This window comes from Morus notabilis, unplaced genomic scaffold, assembly GCF_000414095.1.
Source record: "Morus notabilis unplaced genomic scaffold, ASM41409v2 Scaffold297, whole genome shotgun sequence".
Lineage (NCBI taxonomy): Eukaryota > Viridiplantae > Streptophyta > Magnoliopsida > Rosales > Moraceae > Morus > Morus notabilis.
The window spans coordinates 665,703-685,355 of NW_010357726.1; the positions used below are offsets into that span (position 1 = coordinate 665,703).

Sequence of the window (19,653 nt, forward strand, 5' to 3'; positions counted from 1 at the left end):
AATGCCGAGTAGCCAAGTATTTGCAGCCCCATCAAGCCATTTTCTAGCCAAACAAAACATTAGATAGTTGGACATTTGGGTTTTTTACCTCAAGGCCAAGTTGAGGAGTGGTGGGATAATAGCGGCCAGAGATTTTGCCATCCTTGTTAATGAAAAACTTTGCAAAGTTTCACTGAATTTCATCTCCAAAAAGAGACCCCAATTTCCTTATTTTAAGAACTTGTATACTGGAGCAGCATTTTCACCATTCACTTTATTCTAACAAAAAGAATGGTTTAAGTACAATCCACAAGTCAAATGCTGTCACCATTATAGACCTAACTTGTCAAATATGAGAAATAAATAAATAAATCTAAACATAAGATATTAACTAGAGAATACGTTTAGGATCTATAGATGTATATGCAAATGTTCAGAGAATACGTTCATGGGTAGAGAAAAAGATGCAGAAGAAAACCATAAGAGGCCACACAAGTATATGAACAATGTTTGGAAATATCTGCTGCAGTATAGTTATTTAAAATGATTGACTGTATCAAAATTTAGGTTAAAACTGCAATTCTTGATCTTTATACTTCTCATAAAAACTGATTCAGCTCAGTATAGCTTGAGTTGGTTAGGTCACTTTCATGATCAACAAAGCAAGAAAAAAAAGAAAGTAAATAAAGATATGTTGATATTGTTTTGGGGATATATGATACACGAGAAAGAAAAAGATACCCTAAATTGTACAGAGGAAAACGTTTCAAGTGATATTAAGTTATGATTGCAAAAGGATAGAACAAAAACGGTCGATAGTAGATCATGATCATAAGGTCAAATAATTCGTGATGACAACATTTTAGCGGAAGAAGAGGAGAAATAGCATTTAGAAGCGACATTGACAATTAGTAGAACTTTTCCCTCGTAAATGCTGAGATCTATATTACTTCCCTTAGCATCCTGCATTAACTTTAACATGCGAAAAAAATAAAAAATAAAAACATACTAGGCCCTAAAATAAAATTTTAAAAGGGCATGGAAGAATCAAAAGAACACACAAAAACCTCTACAGTTCAGAACTTATCTAACTTATTCTCCCAAGTCTTTGAACTGCAATGAACATATATATAAATCACATGAAAGTTTACGGAAGGTTTATATCCTTTTCCTAGGATCTAAGCTTAAAAGTTTATAAAAAGTTCTCTTTTCTCTTCTATTCTAAGCTCATCATGCTCTCTCAAGTAATAAAACAAATTCCATAAGTTGCTAAAATCAAACCCAACATCCAAAATTCTGATATGTGTTATTATTAGTTTCATCCAAAAAAACTGACCCCACAAAACACCCATATTAAAAGCATTACCTAGTAAAGAATAACTTGAGAACTAACCTTGATAGGGTACATTGTATCAGTGTTCTTTGTGGACTGGTTTGTCATTTTCTGCTACAATATTATGAGCAGTGAGAGAAATATGAGAGAGAAGAAGAGATTAACGTTAAAGTCCTGTTCAGTTTCGTTGACTCCTTCAGCTTTTTTGTCTTCTGATTTTTCCCCCCTTTTTGCTTGCTTCCACACGGCACCACATTAAACGCACATACAAAGAAAGCGTCAAACTTCCAATTATTAATCAAAAAAGAAAAGAAAAAGTTTGATCCATACGCAATTATTGATTCTGGTGGGCTAATGTTGTGCATAAATTGATGCTCAGAGTAAAATACGCATGAATAATGGAGGGACAAAAAGTTTTTCCAAAAAAGAAAAAGAACAGAAAAGAAAAGCAGTTTTGACATTTCAAAATTGCTCTTGGCCAGGCCTATCTGAAACAGTCAAAGTTGGTTGTATTATTTTACCCCTCTCACCTTTTAGAAATCTCTAAGAAAAGAATAATCATCTCAAGAAAGCTTTCTAAAAGACCTAAAAAGTGCTTTCAATCTGGTGTATTTATCTGCAACCATGGAATTCAGCTCTCATGTTTTTGCAGTTTGGATTTAACCGGTTTTTGAGTTATCGAAAACAGCTGCTTCGAGACAGATGAACAGAGGTCCTCTACAGACAGCTCTGCGTTCAAATTCTTGTAATATCTAAAACGGCATTACATAGATCAGTCAACATAGAACATACAACTGGAATTGAGAAAGGGTGATATGGTAAGTACAAGAATGCATAAAAAAAAAGTGGAGGGATTGCATTTGCTTTAGTCTTCTATTACCCCTCTTGATAATAACAACGCACATTACAACCTTAACAGCAGAATTCTTACAGGTCTCAAACATGCAAAAAGCAATCATATCTAGAAAGACCTAAATTCACATTGATTTTGTTCATGCCTCCACATCTCAGCAATCATGGTATCCCCAAGAGCTTCTTTATGTCACGCTGCGAAAAATATCATGAAGCTAGATCAGTTATGGACATCCGGTGGCATAACATTTCGCCACCTATTAACAACTCAGGTGGCATAATATATCATAAGTCTTGTCAAACAACTTGCACTCCTGAGAAATAAATTGCGCAATAAAAGAGTTGGATATCCGGCTTTACCTCAAGGCTAAGGGCAGAAGTTGTTGGGTAATAACGGTCAACGACTTTCCCGTCCTTGTCAACCAGAAACTTGGCGAAGTTCCATTGGATGTCATCTCCAAAAATTCCCCATTTGCCTAGCTTTAGGAACTTGTATATCGCAGAAGCATTATCACCATTCACTTCGATCTAGTAAAGTTATAAAAGGATGGTTTAAGTATAACACAAAAGCAAACCTCACAATCTAAACCAGTTACATTCTGAAAGTACACTCGAGAAGGCATAGAACCATGTAAAATTGTAACTTGCAATACATCCAAGCATCCTATCATCATGAACACTGAAAGCATTATATAGAAGTTATCATCTTCAAAAGTTAAGACAGAATATTTGCATCGGTGTCAAAATTTTACTTTTAATAATAGGTTATTAACAACTAAAAAACTCCTCAGTGTGCCATCTAATGCATGTTTGTGTATGTATATGTAGACACGTATGCAACATCAATGATGATTAATAGTAAGCAAAAAAAAAAAAAAAAAAGGATGGGATATTTCTTTTATTCTCTTAACTAATTAGACTAGAAAGAAAACCACAGCAAGCAAGATGTCTTGGTGCTTGGGATTGCCCGATCGGCACCGTTATGGTAACTTAGAAGGTAAAAAGCGCACAATCTACCTTATCAAAGATAGGAAAATCTGATTTGAAACGAGTGCAGACAAATTCTGTAATCTCTTCATTACTTCCAGGTTCCTCCTCACCAAACTGGTTACATGGAAATGCCAATATCTCCAAGCCTATTAAGCCCCCATAAGAGTATGAAGTTAATAGATATGTAATCAGTTTTTTTCCCCTAGAGCAAGTTACCGAACATAGAAATTTGAAGTTGTTATTGGGAATAGTAGGCTTTAGAAACGATTTAAGTTTAGAACACAAACCTTGATTTTTGTACTTCTCATATAATTGATTCAACTCCGTGTAATTTGAGTTGGTCATTCCACTTCCAGTGTTAAGAAAATAGAAAAAATAGTTAATAAACAGATATGAACAACAAAATTGACCATCTCTGTAATACAAGAAAGAAGATCTTAAAATGTTCAGCCAAAAGAAAGTAAGTGACATATTAGTTGAAATCCACAGGATTCGGACGAAAAAGTTGGGATAAATATCTAAGGGACAGGAGAATTACTACCATTTAGAAGCAACATTGACTATAAGTAGGACTTTTCCCTTGTAAGTGCTAAGATCTACATCATTGCCCTTGGCATCCTGCATTTACATGGAATAAATAGGTTATTAGCACATGCAGAAATCTGCTCAAACGCACTTTTACCAAAGCTGAACATTATCAGAAGCATATGCAAGTTATAATAAAGAAAGTTTTAGAGCCTAACTGAAAAGGATCTAGCTAAGCTAGAAAAAAAATAATATTAAATAAGGGAGCATAAAGAAAGCTCAATAACAAACTTTTCAAAACATAGGCCATCCATGTATATTCAATTCCCATGTGCAAGCTTTTCAAAACGAGTCATTCCCTTTTCCTGAATATTATGCACTTCCAATTATCCAAAGGAATCCATTACTCAATGCAAGAGAGCCCACAAACTTAATCTGTCCCTACTTTCCAGACACCCATGTCAAAATAATATAGCAAATCACATTCCCTTACAATTTGAGCTATCAAAACCTGTGTTTCCTTTCACAAAGACCACCAACTTGATCTTAAAGTTCAAGTATTGTGACAAGTTCTTTATTTCCCTTTAGTATCCCTTTCGTAATTAGTGAAAATGGCCAAAAGGGTTCACCTTAAAAAAAAAAAAAAAAAAAAAAAAAAAAAAAAAAATCCAACACACACAAGTGGTCTCAGGCTCTCAGCTCATGGTGCTCAAACTTAGGGGTATTTTCGGCAACGCGGTAAATCAGAGCGCCCAACATCGAAAATCTTCTTGTGATGCTAAAGATGAACGTTTTATATGGAAAATCAGTCGTCTCCACAAACATTCACGTCAAAAAGTCTTACATTTAACGGAACATCCACAAACGGAACAGTTTATCATATGAATATAAGGATGTGTTAACAATTCTATAAATTTGATTCAAGAGACTAACCTTGACAGTGAAGCTGTAGATTGTTTCCGGATTCTCTTTTGGGTTTGGCTGGCTTGTCATTCTTTGCTGTCGTCTAAGTCTCAGACTAACCTCAGATAGTGAGCTTGTTAATATTCTTTTTTTTTCTCCTTCCTATTTATTAATTACTTTTTTTAATAGATATTTAAATCTAATATTTTTTGAGAGCATTATAGTGACAAGTATAGGTAATTTTATATGTAAGGGGATTTAGAAACTCATATTTTTATTATTGAGCAAATTCTTTATAAAGTTCTCTTAGTTGGAGGACTTCTGGAGAAATGCTTCGTCTTATATATTGCTGAAGCTCATCACACAAGACTCTGATCTTATCCGACATGATAAGATTTATACTGTATTACCTTAGACTTATTTTACAAAGGACAAGATGACTTTTGATAAAATGGATCACACACTGTTCCACTTTTGACTAATTTAAACAAAAGAAAGAATCACTTTTGACAAAATGGCAGCCATACTATTAAGCTTTTGACTAAGCACACAAAAGACAAATAGACTTTTTTATGGACGGTATAGAAAGAAGATGGTATGCACTAGTAGGATCTTTGTTGAAGAGAAGATCCAGACCCTGTATCGCTGAAGAAGTCTTGAGACTTCCTTTCTCCACCACATGAGTGGATTAAACGTCTCTAGAAGTTGCCACAGAGTCGATCCTCCATTACTGGGATCATTGAAGTGTGTGTGAAGCTGCATGAGTGGACAATTTAGGGTGATCTTATAAAGAATTGTTTGGCACCATAGGTACCAAATATCATCTTCAGTAATTTCGCCAAAGGGACGAAGATGGTAGAGGGCAAAATATGGTTGCTCTGTATTGTACAGGAATTGGGCATGTGGGTTATTAGTTCTATTGCAAACATTGGTCAGGTAAACTTGATTGCCTACATGGATACCGGTGCAGGAAGAACAATGATGAATCCAAGAGTCATCCCACAAGATTTTTAGATACCGCACATTGAGTATTTCAAAGTTGCAGATGATCAAGTGTTCAAGACAAAACTGATTACCAAAAGTAAAATTGGTATCAAGTTCTTCCCTGGATGCATCACAAGGACAAGAATTGTTGGAAGCTCACTACTAGACAAGGATTTACTCATCAGAATAGATGTGTACTGCCAAGTAAAGAAACTTCAAATCCTTCCCACATGACTGAAGTATAAAAGGCAATTTAAGCCTTAGTCTATCATCCCAAAGATGTTCTCAATCAAAGAGGCTTCAACTAGTTATAAAGAAATCAAGAACAAGCTTATGAAATGTTGTGCTGATAGCCATGATCAGTACATCATCGTAATTATTATTATTTTTAAAACTAGTCTGTGTTTTTTGTTTTTTATTTTTTAATACTATTAAAAATTAATTTGGGGTTTATTAATAAAATGGTAAGTGATATTTCATCTCCTAGAATACGGATCCAAGATATTAGAATGATATATTTTGAAAACTAAGAAGTATCTTCTTAATATTTTCTGAACAGAAGGATATTAATGCGACCAAAATGATAAAACCATTTTTTCAAAAAAATATTGTTGTTGCTAATTGCTATGATCTTTTTGGTTGTTCAGCGCGTCTTTCTTTGAGTTATGTTGTTTATTAATCTATAGTCATTTATATCTTCTTGTCGTTTTCGAGTTTATTGTCGTTTGTATGGACCACCGGTTGATAGATATTGTTGCTTTACAGTCGTTTATACATGGTTGTCCTTCTGAGTTGTTCTCAAACAGAATAACTAAAGGTGATAATTCGTGTTATCTCAAACAGAATAACTAAAGGTGATAATTCGTGTTAGTTAGTCGTGTTCATGCTAAAAAATATCAATCTAAATATGACTTGTTTATTAAATATGTTAAAAATGTCAACTTAAACACGATCCATTTATTAATTGTGTTAATCGTGTCAACTATTATAACCCGTTTAAATTAATATATTGAATAATAACTAATATAATAATGACTTATTTAACACGGTCAAGACAAGTTTAACATGTTTATTGGTCAATTTATTTTTTCCTTTTAAATAAAATAAATGAATTTTACCTACAAATATTAAAATTCACATTATTTGTATTTAATATGTCATATAAACTTTCATATTATATCACATCATTAAATTGCAGATGACACATCGTTAATCGTGTCAATTCATGTTATGAGGTCAATTTTAATTCAATCTATTTATTAATCGTGTTAATCGTATCAACCCAATTATGACCCAAACCTGATAATTTTATGTGAGTTTTGAGTCGTGTGGTCGTCGCTATTTCAATAACAAAATCAAGATTTACCGAGGAAAACAGGAAAATGCAAAAAAACAATAAGTTAAAAACGACCACATAAGAAAACGACAACATGGATGAAGGATAATATACTATGGCAATATCAGTAAAGGACAAGAAATGAAAACGACAACAATAGACAAAACCACGCTAAAATAACTGAACACACTCAACAAAATATCAACGTTATGAAAAAATAATAAAAATAAAAGCGACAGCAACTAAGTAGCGACACCGAAACCAGAAGAGAAAAATGAATAGTTAAAGCCTAAACAAGACACCAAACATAAGCAACGGCAAAGAAGGAAGAAAACGACATAAAACAGCAAAAAGTTGAAAATGTCAGCAACATATGTATACGCCGCCAGAAGCAGAGGTGGAAACATAGTCCCATACGACATGACAAAAAAATGAACTGAAGGGTAAAATTACTCTAATAAGTGGCAAAAGGAATAAACGCTAGAGAGAAAGGACTTCGTATTGGATATTAAGAAAAAAAAATCATTGTTTTAAAAGGCAGAGAATATTATAATCACACTCAAGCAGGTGAACGATACAATAAATAAATAAATGAATAAATGGGTTAATAGTTGTGTTAGTTCCTAAACTCTGAGCATTATGATATTTTGGTCCTTAAATTTTTAGTTTAGACATATTTAAAACTTGTTTGTTTTGTATATTCAAATTCAAATCATTAATTTTGCTATATTATTTTCTTCTCATAAAAAATTTAAATTTCAAACGTCAGAATTAAGAATCATGGTTTGAGTATACATTCCAAACAAATCCTCAGTTTTAGTCTCTAATAGTAAAATTGACGAACAATTTTTGAAATAGTTTGAGTATACATTCCAAACGGATCCTCAGTTTTAGTCTCTAATAGTAAAATTGACGAACAATTTTTGAAATTTAGCCTAAATAATCATACGTACAATGCATAAACCAACTAAAACAAAAGAGTAGAAAAACAAATGGTTGAAAATTGTACATCTAAAACGACAATGAAAAATGTAACACGTGATTCCAAAAGTGAGAAACGACAATAAAGAATAAAACGACACCAAAGCAAAATAACACAAAAGTAAGGTTCCGTTCACTTCGCTGATTCGAGTTTAAAATTCGAGTTTTTCTACAGTAAAAAGCTCTCACAAACAATCACATTTAACTTTTTTGTTATAATAAAAAATTCTCACATAAAATCACATCTCAACTCAAATTCTAACTCGAATCAACGAAATGAACGAGGCTTAAGTGAATCACACCAAATAATGACGTTATTCAAGAGACAATAAAACACGCAATGACACGAAAATAGTAAATAACCGTAAACATCATAAGAAACAACAATTTTAACGAAAACGAAGCCAAAGTAAAAATGACATCATGTCAAACCACAATAAGGTAGAAAGTTCAAATAAGGAAACTAAAGTTTAAAACGACATCATGTGATAAACGATAATAAGTTAAAAGTTGATGTTGTACGAAATTTTACTCTAACATTTCTTATCAATTAAAATATTTTAAATTAAATTGTAGCAAATAAAAACAAAAACAATGTGATTTTCACTTTTTGCTACATTTTTTCTTTTTTTTTTTCTCCTATCAATTAAAATATTTTTAATTTTTTCTAAAATTTCAGAAAAATCCAACCCCAAGTAGGCACGGGAAAATAAAAGAAAAATAGAACAACCCGACCCCAGGTGAGCACAGAAAAATCCAAAGAGTAAAAACTTTGGCGTGAGAAAATCTAAGCCCAAATTGGGCTTGGGAAAATCACGAAGCTTAGGAAATATTATCACGAAAAAACCCGACCCCAAGTGGGTAGGGGAGGATAAAAAAAATGTTAGAACAAAATTTCTGAACATATAATGTTGGAGAAAACCTGGAATTCAACAATCGGAATTTTGCCCACCAGGGGTCGGGTTTGCCCTCCTTCTAGCGCCAAAAATGTTGGAGCAAAATTTCATCCAACACTTATCCAATGTCCCCATATTAATAATTCAGATTGAATAAGTAAATTATCTAAAGAAATTAGAAGAATACTCGAAGAACACAAAGAACTTCTGAAAGAGTAACAAGAACAAAATGAAGACAATCACAAGACAATTGTATTCAGAAATGAGTGCGTCCCTTTCTCTCTATAATTGAGGGAATTTATAGTACATTGGGATTAAAGGAGTTTAATTATCCCATTAATTCGAGAGAATATTATCTCTTAATTACAATGAGGCTCTTCACTAATTTATGAGTTAAAACTGATAAATAATCAATGAGAATTAATTTTTCAATCATTCAATGTCTTCAATTAGCGTCGGTTACTTCACTTGATGACATCACGCAACCTTTGAACTTTCAGCTCATGAGAACTTGAGCTCAGGCGAGCTTGGGCTCTGGCGAGCTTGGGCTCCGGAGAGATTGGCCTCCTGCAATTTTAGGCTTGAGAGAGATTGACCTCATACGAGATTGGCCTCAAGCGAGCTTGGGCTCCAGCAAACTTAGACTTAGGCGAATTTGGGCTCCGGCGAACTTAGGCTTAGGCGTATTTGGGCCAGGGAGACCTTTTGAATTTATTGCGGTTTAATGCTTCCAGAACTGCCGCCCAACATCAGCCGCCCAGTCCACGAGTGTCGCACGCCAAGTGAAGGGGACTAAAACTTGCCTTAAATTTTTTTCTCTTTTTTTTTTTTTTGTGTGAACCCACCGAACATTACTTCTCCCTTCCAACATACCATGTATGTTGAAGATTTGACGAGGATTTTCCAGAAATTCTTTCCTTTTCTGAAACAACTCATATCTTAAAGATCTTGAACATAAATCACCTAATCAATCCCTGAAAAATCTTTCTTCATTACTTCCAAAAGTAATAAACTTGGCTAGCTTCCTTATAAATTGGAATATCTTATGCTTTCACGACATTATTTCCCAGAAGAATTTTTCCCAATCTGCACCAATCTTCACCGCCTTCTACATAATTGGTAAGCTTCATCTCTATTTTTTTTAGAATTATTGTTTCCTGAAATGCTTTTAATCAGCTAGTTTCTCACTTCTCTAAAAACAATGTCACCTCCGATTTAGAAACTATCATTTCATTCATGCATGCCTCCATGAATATATTTTTTTTTAAATCGCTGAACTATGCCAGGCCATTTTTTTTTCTTTTTGATTTTGGCTTTCCTTTTTGCATTTTTCCACTTGCCTTAATTGCTTTCAACGTTAATGGAAAGAAAAGAAAGCCACCGTTTCATTTGTGATCCTTGTCCACTATTCACCACCAATGGACAATGCTTTCACTTCATTTGACTTTGGGACTTACGTACGAAGTGTACATAAAAAGAATATCCACCTGTTGAGCCATGCATAGAAACTTATGGAACAAAGATTGGGAAACTCAATTTTATGAGATTCTCACTATGATATTTCCACCTCCATTTTTAGCATTTCTTACACTTGCAACATTCATAAATTTCTCTTCTTGAATTCAACGTTTCAAACAATACTATCACCTGTGAATGATTATGCAAGATTAGTGTGTACGATCCACAAAGTATCTTCCCATAGTATAGTAATGGACGCGAACTTGCTTCATGGGCACTTCGGTGATGGCTCAACTTCAACATCAATGACTAAGGAAGTCAACTCCTAAGGCATTCCAACAAACAACGAGCAACCTTCCAAACACGTCAAATTATGTGCCAAGTGAATTTTTCATGCTTCGAATAATGAAGATCCTTCTAATTCCTCTTCTTTCAGTGATTCTTTGTAAATTCCCGAGACTAGCGTTCAAGATATGCACCCAAAACACAAAAGCACAACATTGAAGTTCAAACTCTACAACACTAGCGATAAATCCAAGCAAAAAGACTCCATCTCGACTTCAAAACATGCCGCCAAAGCTCGTTAAGGTGGCTACACAAAAAATAAATGGGAGAAGATTGACTCTCCCAAGCAAACATTCGGGTCTAAGCCCAAGCATTTGCTTGGTTCTGACCCTAAAAATCCAGTTGGCATAGAGTTCGAAGTCGACTCTTTGCCGGACGAGGGAACTTCAAAGGCCATCCCTGATCAATGCGAACTCGACTCGGAAGACTTTCATAGCCATCTCATGTTAGAAGACTTAGAAAGGATTCGTACTTCCTATCGTATTCCCTCTGACATTTCACTTCACCTCCCGACAGAAAGCGAAACTATAAAATCTCTTCCGACGGACGAGATTGTGATTTTTGAAGATTTTGTCAAATGTGGACTTCAACTCCCGCTTCATCCATTTATTCATAATCTCCTGGCAGACTTCAACCTGAGTTTAAACCAACTTTGTCCGAACGCACTATGTCATGTTATTGCTTGTTTTGTCCTTTGCCAGAAACTTGGATTAAGAGATTTGACCGTCAACGAATTTAGAGGCATCTACGTAAAAAAGAAATCGCATGGGCACAATAGTTCTTTTTATTTCCAAGCGAAACGAAACATGAAGCTCATCCTAGATTGTCTTGAAAACGACAAGCACTGGAGATCTTCTTGGCTCCTAGTCTTTGGAAACTGGGACCTCAACCCAAACGTGATTCCTCCTAAGCTTGATAAGGTCATCCTTTTTCAAGACGCACTTGACAAGATTAACTCTGCGAAAAAAGCTGACGAGGCAATTAGAAACACAAAATATCTCATTTCTAAAGAAATGTTAAATGCTTATTGGCTATGTGACTCGAGAACTCTATCTCTTTCCCAACGCAAACTTTTGTTCCAGACGTGTTGTTTGATAGTATGTCTGACACGACTACCTTAGAGGAATCTTTGAGTAGTACCAGGTCATTGCTTGATCCATCTTCTTCTCTAAATGACATGAAATTATTTTTGAATGACCTTATTTCTGACGTTTGCCAACCTACTGACCCTTCTATCTTTGACAAAATAGGTGTAATTTTATCGACTCTCCCACATGCCTTCTTTTTATGCCTGTAACACATATTTTTATTATTGATTTTTAACACCCCCTTTATTTTTTTTTTGACAGATATGGCTAGCAATCGTGATTCCAGACTTCCTTCTGAGCATTGTGGTGATGGCCCCCGCTCATGTGAGCACCACGTGCCTAGACATTTTCCCAAGGACTTAGAATCTCGCTTGGCGTCTAGGCCCACGAAGCCCCCCAGCCAATCAACCTTTAATCCTGAGATTTTTAAGGAACGGATTAAGAAGCGAAAGTCTTCCTTTGACGTTCCACCTACTGGCCTCAATCTGTCAACTTCATTAAATTTTGACTCTCGTGCACTAAAAGATCCACTTCCTCCTTCAAGACTAGCAAAAGAGTCTTTGAGTTACGAACCTGGCCAAACCTCCAAAAATACTTCCACTATAGATGTCGTAACTAATGGGTTGGTTTGCTTGTCCATCCACCCTTGCCATGTTCCAATGCTGAAAAAGATGGAGAAATTGTGCCTCGCGATCGTATTGACGGAGCTAAAAAATGAGAAGCCCTCAACTTGGCTAATTCAATCAAGCACCGGATTACTGAGGTAAACCCCCACCCTTTCTTCATTGAAATTTCCTGAACCTAAATTGAGCTTAACTTTATCCCTCTCCTTCCTTTTTTAATGTTGGATTTTCTTAGCCCAAATTGCACTTAGATTTTTCGAGCTCAAATTGCGCTTAGATTTTCCAAAGCCAATTTTTTAACCCTCTTTTTTATTTTTTAGCTCTTCGCAGATCTTCTTGTGTACAACTCTTAAACAAAAGAAATGTTTGAAGAGGCAAAATGAATTACACCAAATTTAAAGGAATCTCATGAAACAATTTCTCTTGTGTCGCCTTGAGGCTGTCATGAGATTCCTTTAATTTTAGTGTAATTCCTTTTGCCTCTTCAAATATTTCTTTTGTTTGAGAGTTGTACACAAAAAGATATGCAAAGAGCTAAAAAAATAAAAAAGATGGTTAAACAAATTGGCTTTGGAAAGTCTAAGCGCAATTTGGGCTCGAAATATCCGACATTAGAAAAGGAAGGAGAGAGATAAAGCTAAGCTCAATTTGGGTTCATGAAATTTCAATGAAGAAAAGGTGGGAGTTTACCTCAGTAATCCGGCGCTCGGTTGAATTAGCCAAGTTGAGGGCTTCCCTTTTTTAGCTCCGTCAATACGACCGCGATGCACAAATTTTTCCATCTTTTTCATCATTGGAACATGGCAAGAGTGGATGGACAAGTGAACCAACCCATTAGTTACGACATCTAGAGTGGAAGTATTTTTGGAGGTTTGGCCAGGTTCGTGACTCGAAGACTCTTTTACTAGTCTTGAAGGAGAAAGTGGATCTTTTGGTGCACAAGAGTCAAGATTCAATGAAGTTGACAGATTGAGGCTAGTAGGTGGAACTTCAAAGGAAGACTTTCGCTTCTTAATCCGTTCCTTAAAAATCTCAGGATTAAAGGTTGATTGGCTGCTGGGCTTCGTGGGCCTAGACGCCAAGCGAGATTCTAAGTCCCTAGAAAAATGTCTAGGCACGTGGTGCTCACGTGAGCGGGGGCCATCACGACAATGCTCAGAACGAAGTCTGGAATCACGATTGCTAGCCATATCTGTCAAAAAAATAAAGGGGTGTTAAAAATCAGTAATAAAAATATGTGTTACAGGCATAAAAAGAAGGCATGTGGGAGAGTCGATAAACTTACACTTATTTTGTCAAAGATAGTAGGGTCAGTAGGTTGGCAAACGTTAGGAATAAGGTCATTCAAAAATAATTTCATGTCATTTAGAGAACAAGATAGATCAAGCAACGACCCGGTACTACTCAAAGATTCCTCTAAGGTAGTCGTGTCAGACATACTATCAAACAACACGTTTGGAACAAAAGTTAGCGTTGGGAAGGAGATAGAGTTCTCGCATCACATAGCCAATAAGCATCTAACATTTCTTTAGAAAGGAGATATTTTGTGTTTCTAATTGCCTTGTCAGCTTTTTTCACGGAGTTAATCTTGTCAAGTTCGTCTTGAGAAAGGATGACCTTATCAAGCTTAGGAGGAATCACGTTTGGGTTGAGGTCCCAGTTTCCAGAGACTATGAACCAAGAAAATCTCCAGCGCTTGTCGTTTTCAAGATAATCTAGGATGAGCTTCATGTTTCGTTTCGCTTGGAAGTAAAAAAGAACTATTGTGCCCAGGCGATTTCTTTTTTACGTAGATGCCTCTAAATTTGTTGACGGTCAAATCTCTTAATCCAAGTTTCTGGCAAAGGACAAAACAAGCGATAACATGACGTAGTGCGTTCCGACAAAGTTGGTTTAAACTCAGGTTGAAGTCTGCCAGGAGATTATGAATAAATGGATGAAGCGGGAGTTAAAGTCCACATTTGAAAAAATCTTCAAAAATCACAATCTCGTCCGTCGGAAGAGATTTTATAGTTTTGCTTTCTGTCGGGAGGTGAAGTGAAATGTCAAAGGGAATACGATAGGAAGTGCGAATCCTCTCTAAGTCTTCTAACATGAGATGGCTATGAAAGTCTTCCGAGTCGAGTTTTCATTGATCAGGGATGGCCTTTGAAATGCCCTCGTCCGGCAAAGAGTTGACTTCAGAGTCTATCCCAACTGGCTTTTTGGGGTCAGAACCAAGCAAATGCTTGGGCTCGGACCCGAACGTTTGCTTGGAAGAGTCAATCTTCTCCCATTTATTTTTGGTGTAGCCACCTTTACGAGCTTTGGCGGCATGTTTTGAAGTCGAGATGGAGTCTTTTTGCTTGGATTTATCGCTAGTGTTGTAGAGTTTGAACTTCAATGTTGTACTTTTGTGTTTTGGGTGCATATCTTGAACGCTAGTCTCGGAAATTTACAAAGAATCACTGGAAGAAGAGGAATTAGAAGGATCTTCATTATTCGAAGCATGAAAAATTCACTTGGCACATAATTTGATGCGTTTGGAAGGTTGCTCGTTGTTTGTTGGAATGCCTTAGGAGTTGACTTCCTTAGTCATTGATGTTGAAGCTGAGCCATCACCGAAGTGCCCATGAAGCAAGTTCGCGTCCATTACTATACTGTGGGAAGATACTCTGTGGATCGTACACACTAATCTTGCATAATCATTCACAGGTGATAGTATTGTTTGAAACGTTGAATTTAAGAAGAGAAATTTATAAACGTTGCAAGTGCAAGAAATGCTAAAAATGGAGGTGGAAATATCATAGTGAGAATCTCATAAAATTGAGTCTCCCAATCTTTGTTCCATAAGTTTCTATGGATGGCTCAACAGGTGGATATTCTTTAATATGTACACTTCGTACGTAAGTCCCAAAGTCAAATGAAGTGAAAGCATTGTCCATTGGTGGTGAATAGTGGACAAGGATCACAAATGAAAAGGTGGCTTTCTTTTCTTTCCATTAACGTTGAAAGCAATTAACGCAAGTGGAAAAATGCAAAAAGGAAAGCCAAAATCAAAAAGAAAAAAAAAAGGGCCTGGCATAGTTCAGCGATTTAAAAAAAAATATATTCATGGAGGCATGCATGAATGAAATGATAGTTTCTAAATCGGAGGTGACATTGTTTTTAGAGAAGTGAGAAAGTAGCTGATTAAAAGCATTTCAGGAAACAATAATGTTATGCGGGACACGTGGAGGGAGTACAACATGACACGTGGCCTTAACCTCTCCTTGCAAAGCAACAACCCTCGACGTCTGGGACCCCCTTCCCTCCCGTCGTTAAGAGCCCGAGTAAGAAGCCCGACTTGGGGCGTCGATTTCTTCTGACGTCGACAGGTCGTACCGTCGACATTACAACATAGAAATCTACCGCTAAGAATGACAATTGGGCTAAACAACACTGGCGATGAAGGGAATGCTCCTTGAGGGAAAGCCTGACGTGGCAAGCTGCGTAAGGGATGTCCGCAGTACATGCATTAAATGCAAACCCTTAAACCGCCCATACGGGGGACAGAAAAGGGTTACAGCTGTGCACAGAGCCGTAATGGGAGACTAATTGGCTGAGTAAACATTGCGCAAGAAGTAATTAGTGGGTTACGGGCTAGGCCTAGAAAGGCAGACCACTTGAGTACCTGTTCAGCCTACAATAGAAAACCCCTCCAACGAAGGAAGCTCGGCTATAGAAGGAGAAAAACCTCCTACGGACAAGGAGGTTGATCTTTCTTGAGGAAAAAGAACGAGAGAGCAATTTGTAAATTGTAACAATCTCAAAAGGAATAAACAACCACAGTGAATGTAGCTCTTCATTTTATAAGAATGAACCATTATAAACCTTGTGCGTTTTCCTACTTCAAGTATCAATTCTTATTTTGCTCACTACACAAAAAATACCACAAACACCTTCAGCACAAAACTTTTACATATAACTTCAATTAAAGCCGGTAATCTGATGAGAAACCTGAAGGTAACCTGGCTTGTTTTTGTTGACGAAAATTCACCGTCAACAATTGGCGACTCCACTGGGGACCGAATGTATTGGACCCCCAACAACAACAACGTAGTCAGCAAGCATGCCTCTGAGAAGAATAGTTGTGGCCATCAACCAAGGCATCCAGATGGATGAGACCGCCACTCATCCAGTGAATGACGGGGCGGAGGAGGTTCCACCCCCGGTCAAAAATGAGGTCCCGCCCCCAGACGTACCGCGGCCAGATCCTGTGCAGATGCAGCCCAACTAGCCACTCTAACCGATCTGGTACGTGTACTAATGACCGTGGTCGAACGCTTGGATGGAAGAAACTCTATGCCACCTTTAGAAGATGCCCCAAGGCCGCTGGGACCCGCCATGGCTGAAAACCCCAACCCTGGTGACCGCCCACATATCTTAGAAGAAATCGGGGATAATGATAATCAAAGGGGCCAGCCTAGGCCCCGAACTTCCCAATCCTCCGGCGGCCGTTTAAGGGCCTCCGGACTCCGGGCTCCTGAGGACCCGATACCAAGAGGCCGGGGAAACCCCGAAGTACTGCCTCAGAACCCAGGAAGAAACCCACCGGGAGACTCAGGGTCAGTGCAGGCGTGGGGGCAGGCAAGAGGCGGACCCAGTGGTCAAAGGGCGGAGGCGTCGAGAGTAGCTGGCTCGGCCATCTCAACAGAGGAGGCGCGCGCCATTATGGAGCGCATGGCCAGCCTGGAGAAAAAACTCACAAGGGACGTAGCAGGCCTGAAAAAGAACATAGGGCGAGTGGCTGAGGTGGTAAACGTCGACATCACACCTAGCCACACACATGACCACCCATTCACCAAAGAGATAGAGGCGCCACCTCTCCCCGATAAATACAGGTCGCCGTCGATCCCACCATATGATGGTTGAGGGGATCCCGACGATCATTTAGAAATGTACACGGGGCACATGCTCTTACACGGGTATGTCGAGGAAATTATGTGTTGAGCTTTCCGGAACCATTTAACGGACTCTGCCCGAAGGTGGTTTCAGACGCTGAGGCCAAATTCTATTGCAAGCTGGGATGAGTTGAAGGAAGCATTTTCCCTCCAATTCATAAGGGTTAAAAAATATGTCCCCCCGAAGCCAGATGAGGAAGATGGCCATGAAATCTCCGCCACAGAAGGGGAGTCTGGTCGTACAACAGACGGTTCCTCTCGACGGATGTTTTTTGAGGCCATTGTTCTGGTAATAAAAAAGACAAGGAGCTACGTCAAAATCCTAAGTCGAGAGGAAGGAAAAAATGGCGGTTATTCTAAGTGACGACCATTCTAGACAACGATTGCTGAAACACCTCAACATAACATCGACCATTCATATGAAAATGGTGACGACAAATGCTCGTGACAGCCGAGGTTCACCAGAACCCAGAAGCCAGACTCGCATTCAACCAGGAAGCAGGAAAAACTACCCTATGTAGGTCGAATAAAGCATAAAAAGCTATTGTCCTCTACATTTCGCATATTAGCACCTATAATTCACTGGGAAAGCCAGTAAAATCATCCAACAACACAAAATAAGCAATGATTAAAGCTTACCGATGAGTTAGAGTCTGGACGGAGTTTTGAAACCGAGTAGCTTCACGATGCACCAAAGGAAGCATGGAGCACAAGTCGGAGATTCGCAAGGAGAAATTCAAGCAGAGTAATGGCGGTTCTAAGGAATTTATTTGGAGAGAATGACTTCGGCTTAGAGGATATTTAAAGAAAAACAGGCCCTCGACCCCTGACCGTCATATAAAGCTTGTGGAGATCCAACGGAATGGGTAATTTTCCCAGATCGAACGACAGCAAAGCAAAGGTGGGAAAATGAAGGGGCGCGATCCAAGGGCTCACATACGTCCTTTCAAAATAAGGCCTCACGTCAGCATAGGGAAGTGACCGACGCAACGGTTGCATTCCTCAAGAAAATTCGAAGCATCCAGACCATCATTGCGGGTGAAGGCTCGGGACCGATTTCCCACACCCAAAGCACGGAAGGACGACCGAACCTAAGCTCGAGGCTGTATAAAAAAAAAGCTCGACCTAGGGGGTAGCTGTTATGGGGGAAAATATGGGGGACACGTGGGTTTCCCACACCCAAAGCACGGAAGGATGACCGAACCTAAGCTCGAGGCTGTATAAAAAAAACGCTCGACCTAGGGGGTAGCTGTTATGGGGGAAAATATGGGGGACACGTGGAGGGAGTACAACATGACACGTGGCCTTAACCTCTCCTCGTAAAGCAACAACCCTCGACGTCTGGGACTCCTTTCCCTCCTGTCGTTAAAAGCCCGAGTAAGAAGCCCGACTTGGGGCGTCGATTTCATCTGACGTCGACAGGTCGACCTTACAACATAAAAATCTACCGCAAAGAAGGACAATTGGGCTAAACAACACTGGCGAAGATGGGAATGCTCCTTGGGGGAAAGCCTGACGTGACAAGCTGCGTAAGGGATGTCCGCAGTACAGGCATTAAATGCAAACCCTTAAACCGCCCTTACGGGGGATAGAAAAGGGTTACAGCTGTGCACAGAGCCGTAATGGGAGACTAATTGGCTGAGGGAACAGTGCGCAAGAAGTAATTAGTGGGCTACGGGCTGGGCCTAGAAAGGCAGACCACTTGAGTGCCTGTTCAGCCTACAGGAGAAAACCCCTCCAACGAAGGAAGCTCGGCTATAAAAGGAGAAAAACCTCATACGGACAAGGAGGTTGATCTTTCTTGAGGAAAAAGAACGAGAGAGCAATTTGTAAATTGTAACAATCTCAAAAGGAATAAACAACCACAGTGGATGTAGCTCTTCAATTTATAAGAGTGAACCACTATAAACCTTGTGCGTTTTCCTACTTCAAGTATCAATTCTTATATTGCTCACTACACAAAAAATACCACAAACACCTTCGGCACAAAACTTTTACATATAACTTCAGTTAAAGCCGGTAATCTGACGGGAAACCTGAAGGTAACCCGGCTTGTTTTTGTTGACGAAAATTCATCGTCAACAAATAATTCTAAAAAAAAACAGAGAGGAAGCTTACCAATTATGTAGAAGACGGTGAAGATTGGGAAAAATTCTTCTGGGAAATTATGCCGTGAAAGCATAAGATATTCCAATTTATAAGGAAGCTAACCAAGTTTATTACTTTTGGAAGTAATGAAGAAAGATTTTTCAGGGACTGATTAGGTGATTTATGTTCAAGATCTTTGAGATATGAGTTGTTTCAGAAAAGGAAAGAATTTCTGAAAAATCCTCATCAAATCTTCGACATACATGGTATGTTGGAAGGGAGAAGTAATGTTCGGTGGGTTCACACAAAAAAAAAAGAGAGGAAAAAATTTAAGGCAAGTTTTAGTCCCC

General features: G+C 38.1%; 1 protein-coding gene across 1 annotated transcript; it reads right to left on the reverse strand.

Moving 5' to 3' along the window:
- Positions 1 to 2,004: 2,004 nt before the first annotated feature.
- Positions 2,005 to 4,728, reverse strand: LOC21407036 (probable glutathione peroxidase 8). The gene is made up of 6 exons (XM_024175774.1): positions 4,613 to 4,728; positions 3,696 to 3,772; positions 3,442 to 3,503; positions 3,182 to 3,300; positions 2,525 to 2,692; positions 2,005 to 2,359 (listed from the first exon to the last, which is right to left on the reverse strand). Exons 1-6 carry the CDS (start codon positions 4,670 to 4,672, stop codon positions 2,327 to 2,329), a joined length of 519 nt encoding a protein of 172 aa, XP_024031542.1. The 5' UTR covers positions 4,673 to 4,728; the 3' UTR covers positions 2,005 to 2,326.
- Between the last annotated feature and the right edge of the window lie 14,925 nt (positions 4,729 to 19,653).

Excerpts from the sequence above, each read along its gene's own strand:
- LOC21407036 (XM_024175774.1), bottom strand. The coding sequence starts at position 4,672 with ATGACAAGCCAGCCAAACCCAAAAGAGAATCCGGAAACAATCTACAGC. Across the intron at positions 2,693-3,181 it reads ATTTTCCTATCTTTGATAAG|ATCGAAGTGAATGGTGATAA; the intron begins GTAGATTGTGCG and ends TAACTTTACTAG. Across the intron at positions 2,360-2,524 it reads CTTCTGCCCTTAGCCTTGAG|CGTGACATAAAGAAGCTCTT; the intron begins GTAAAGCCGGAT and ends TATTTTTCGCAG.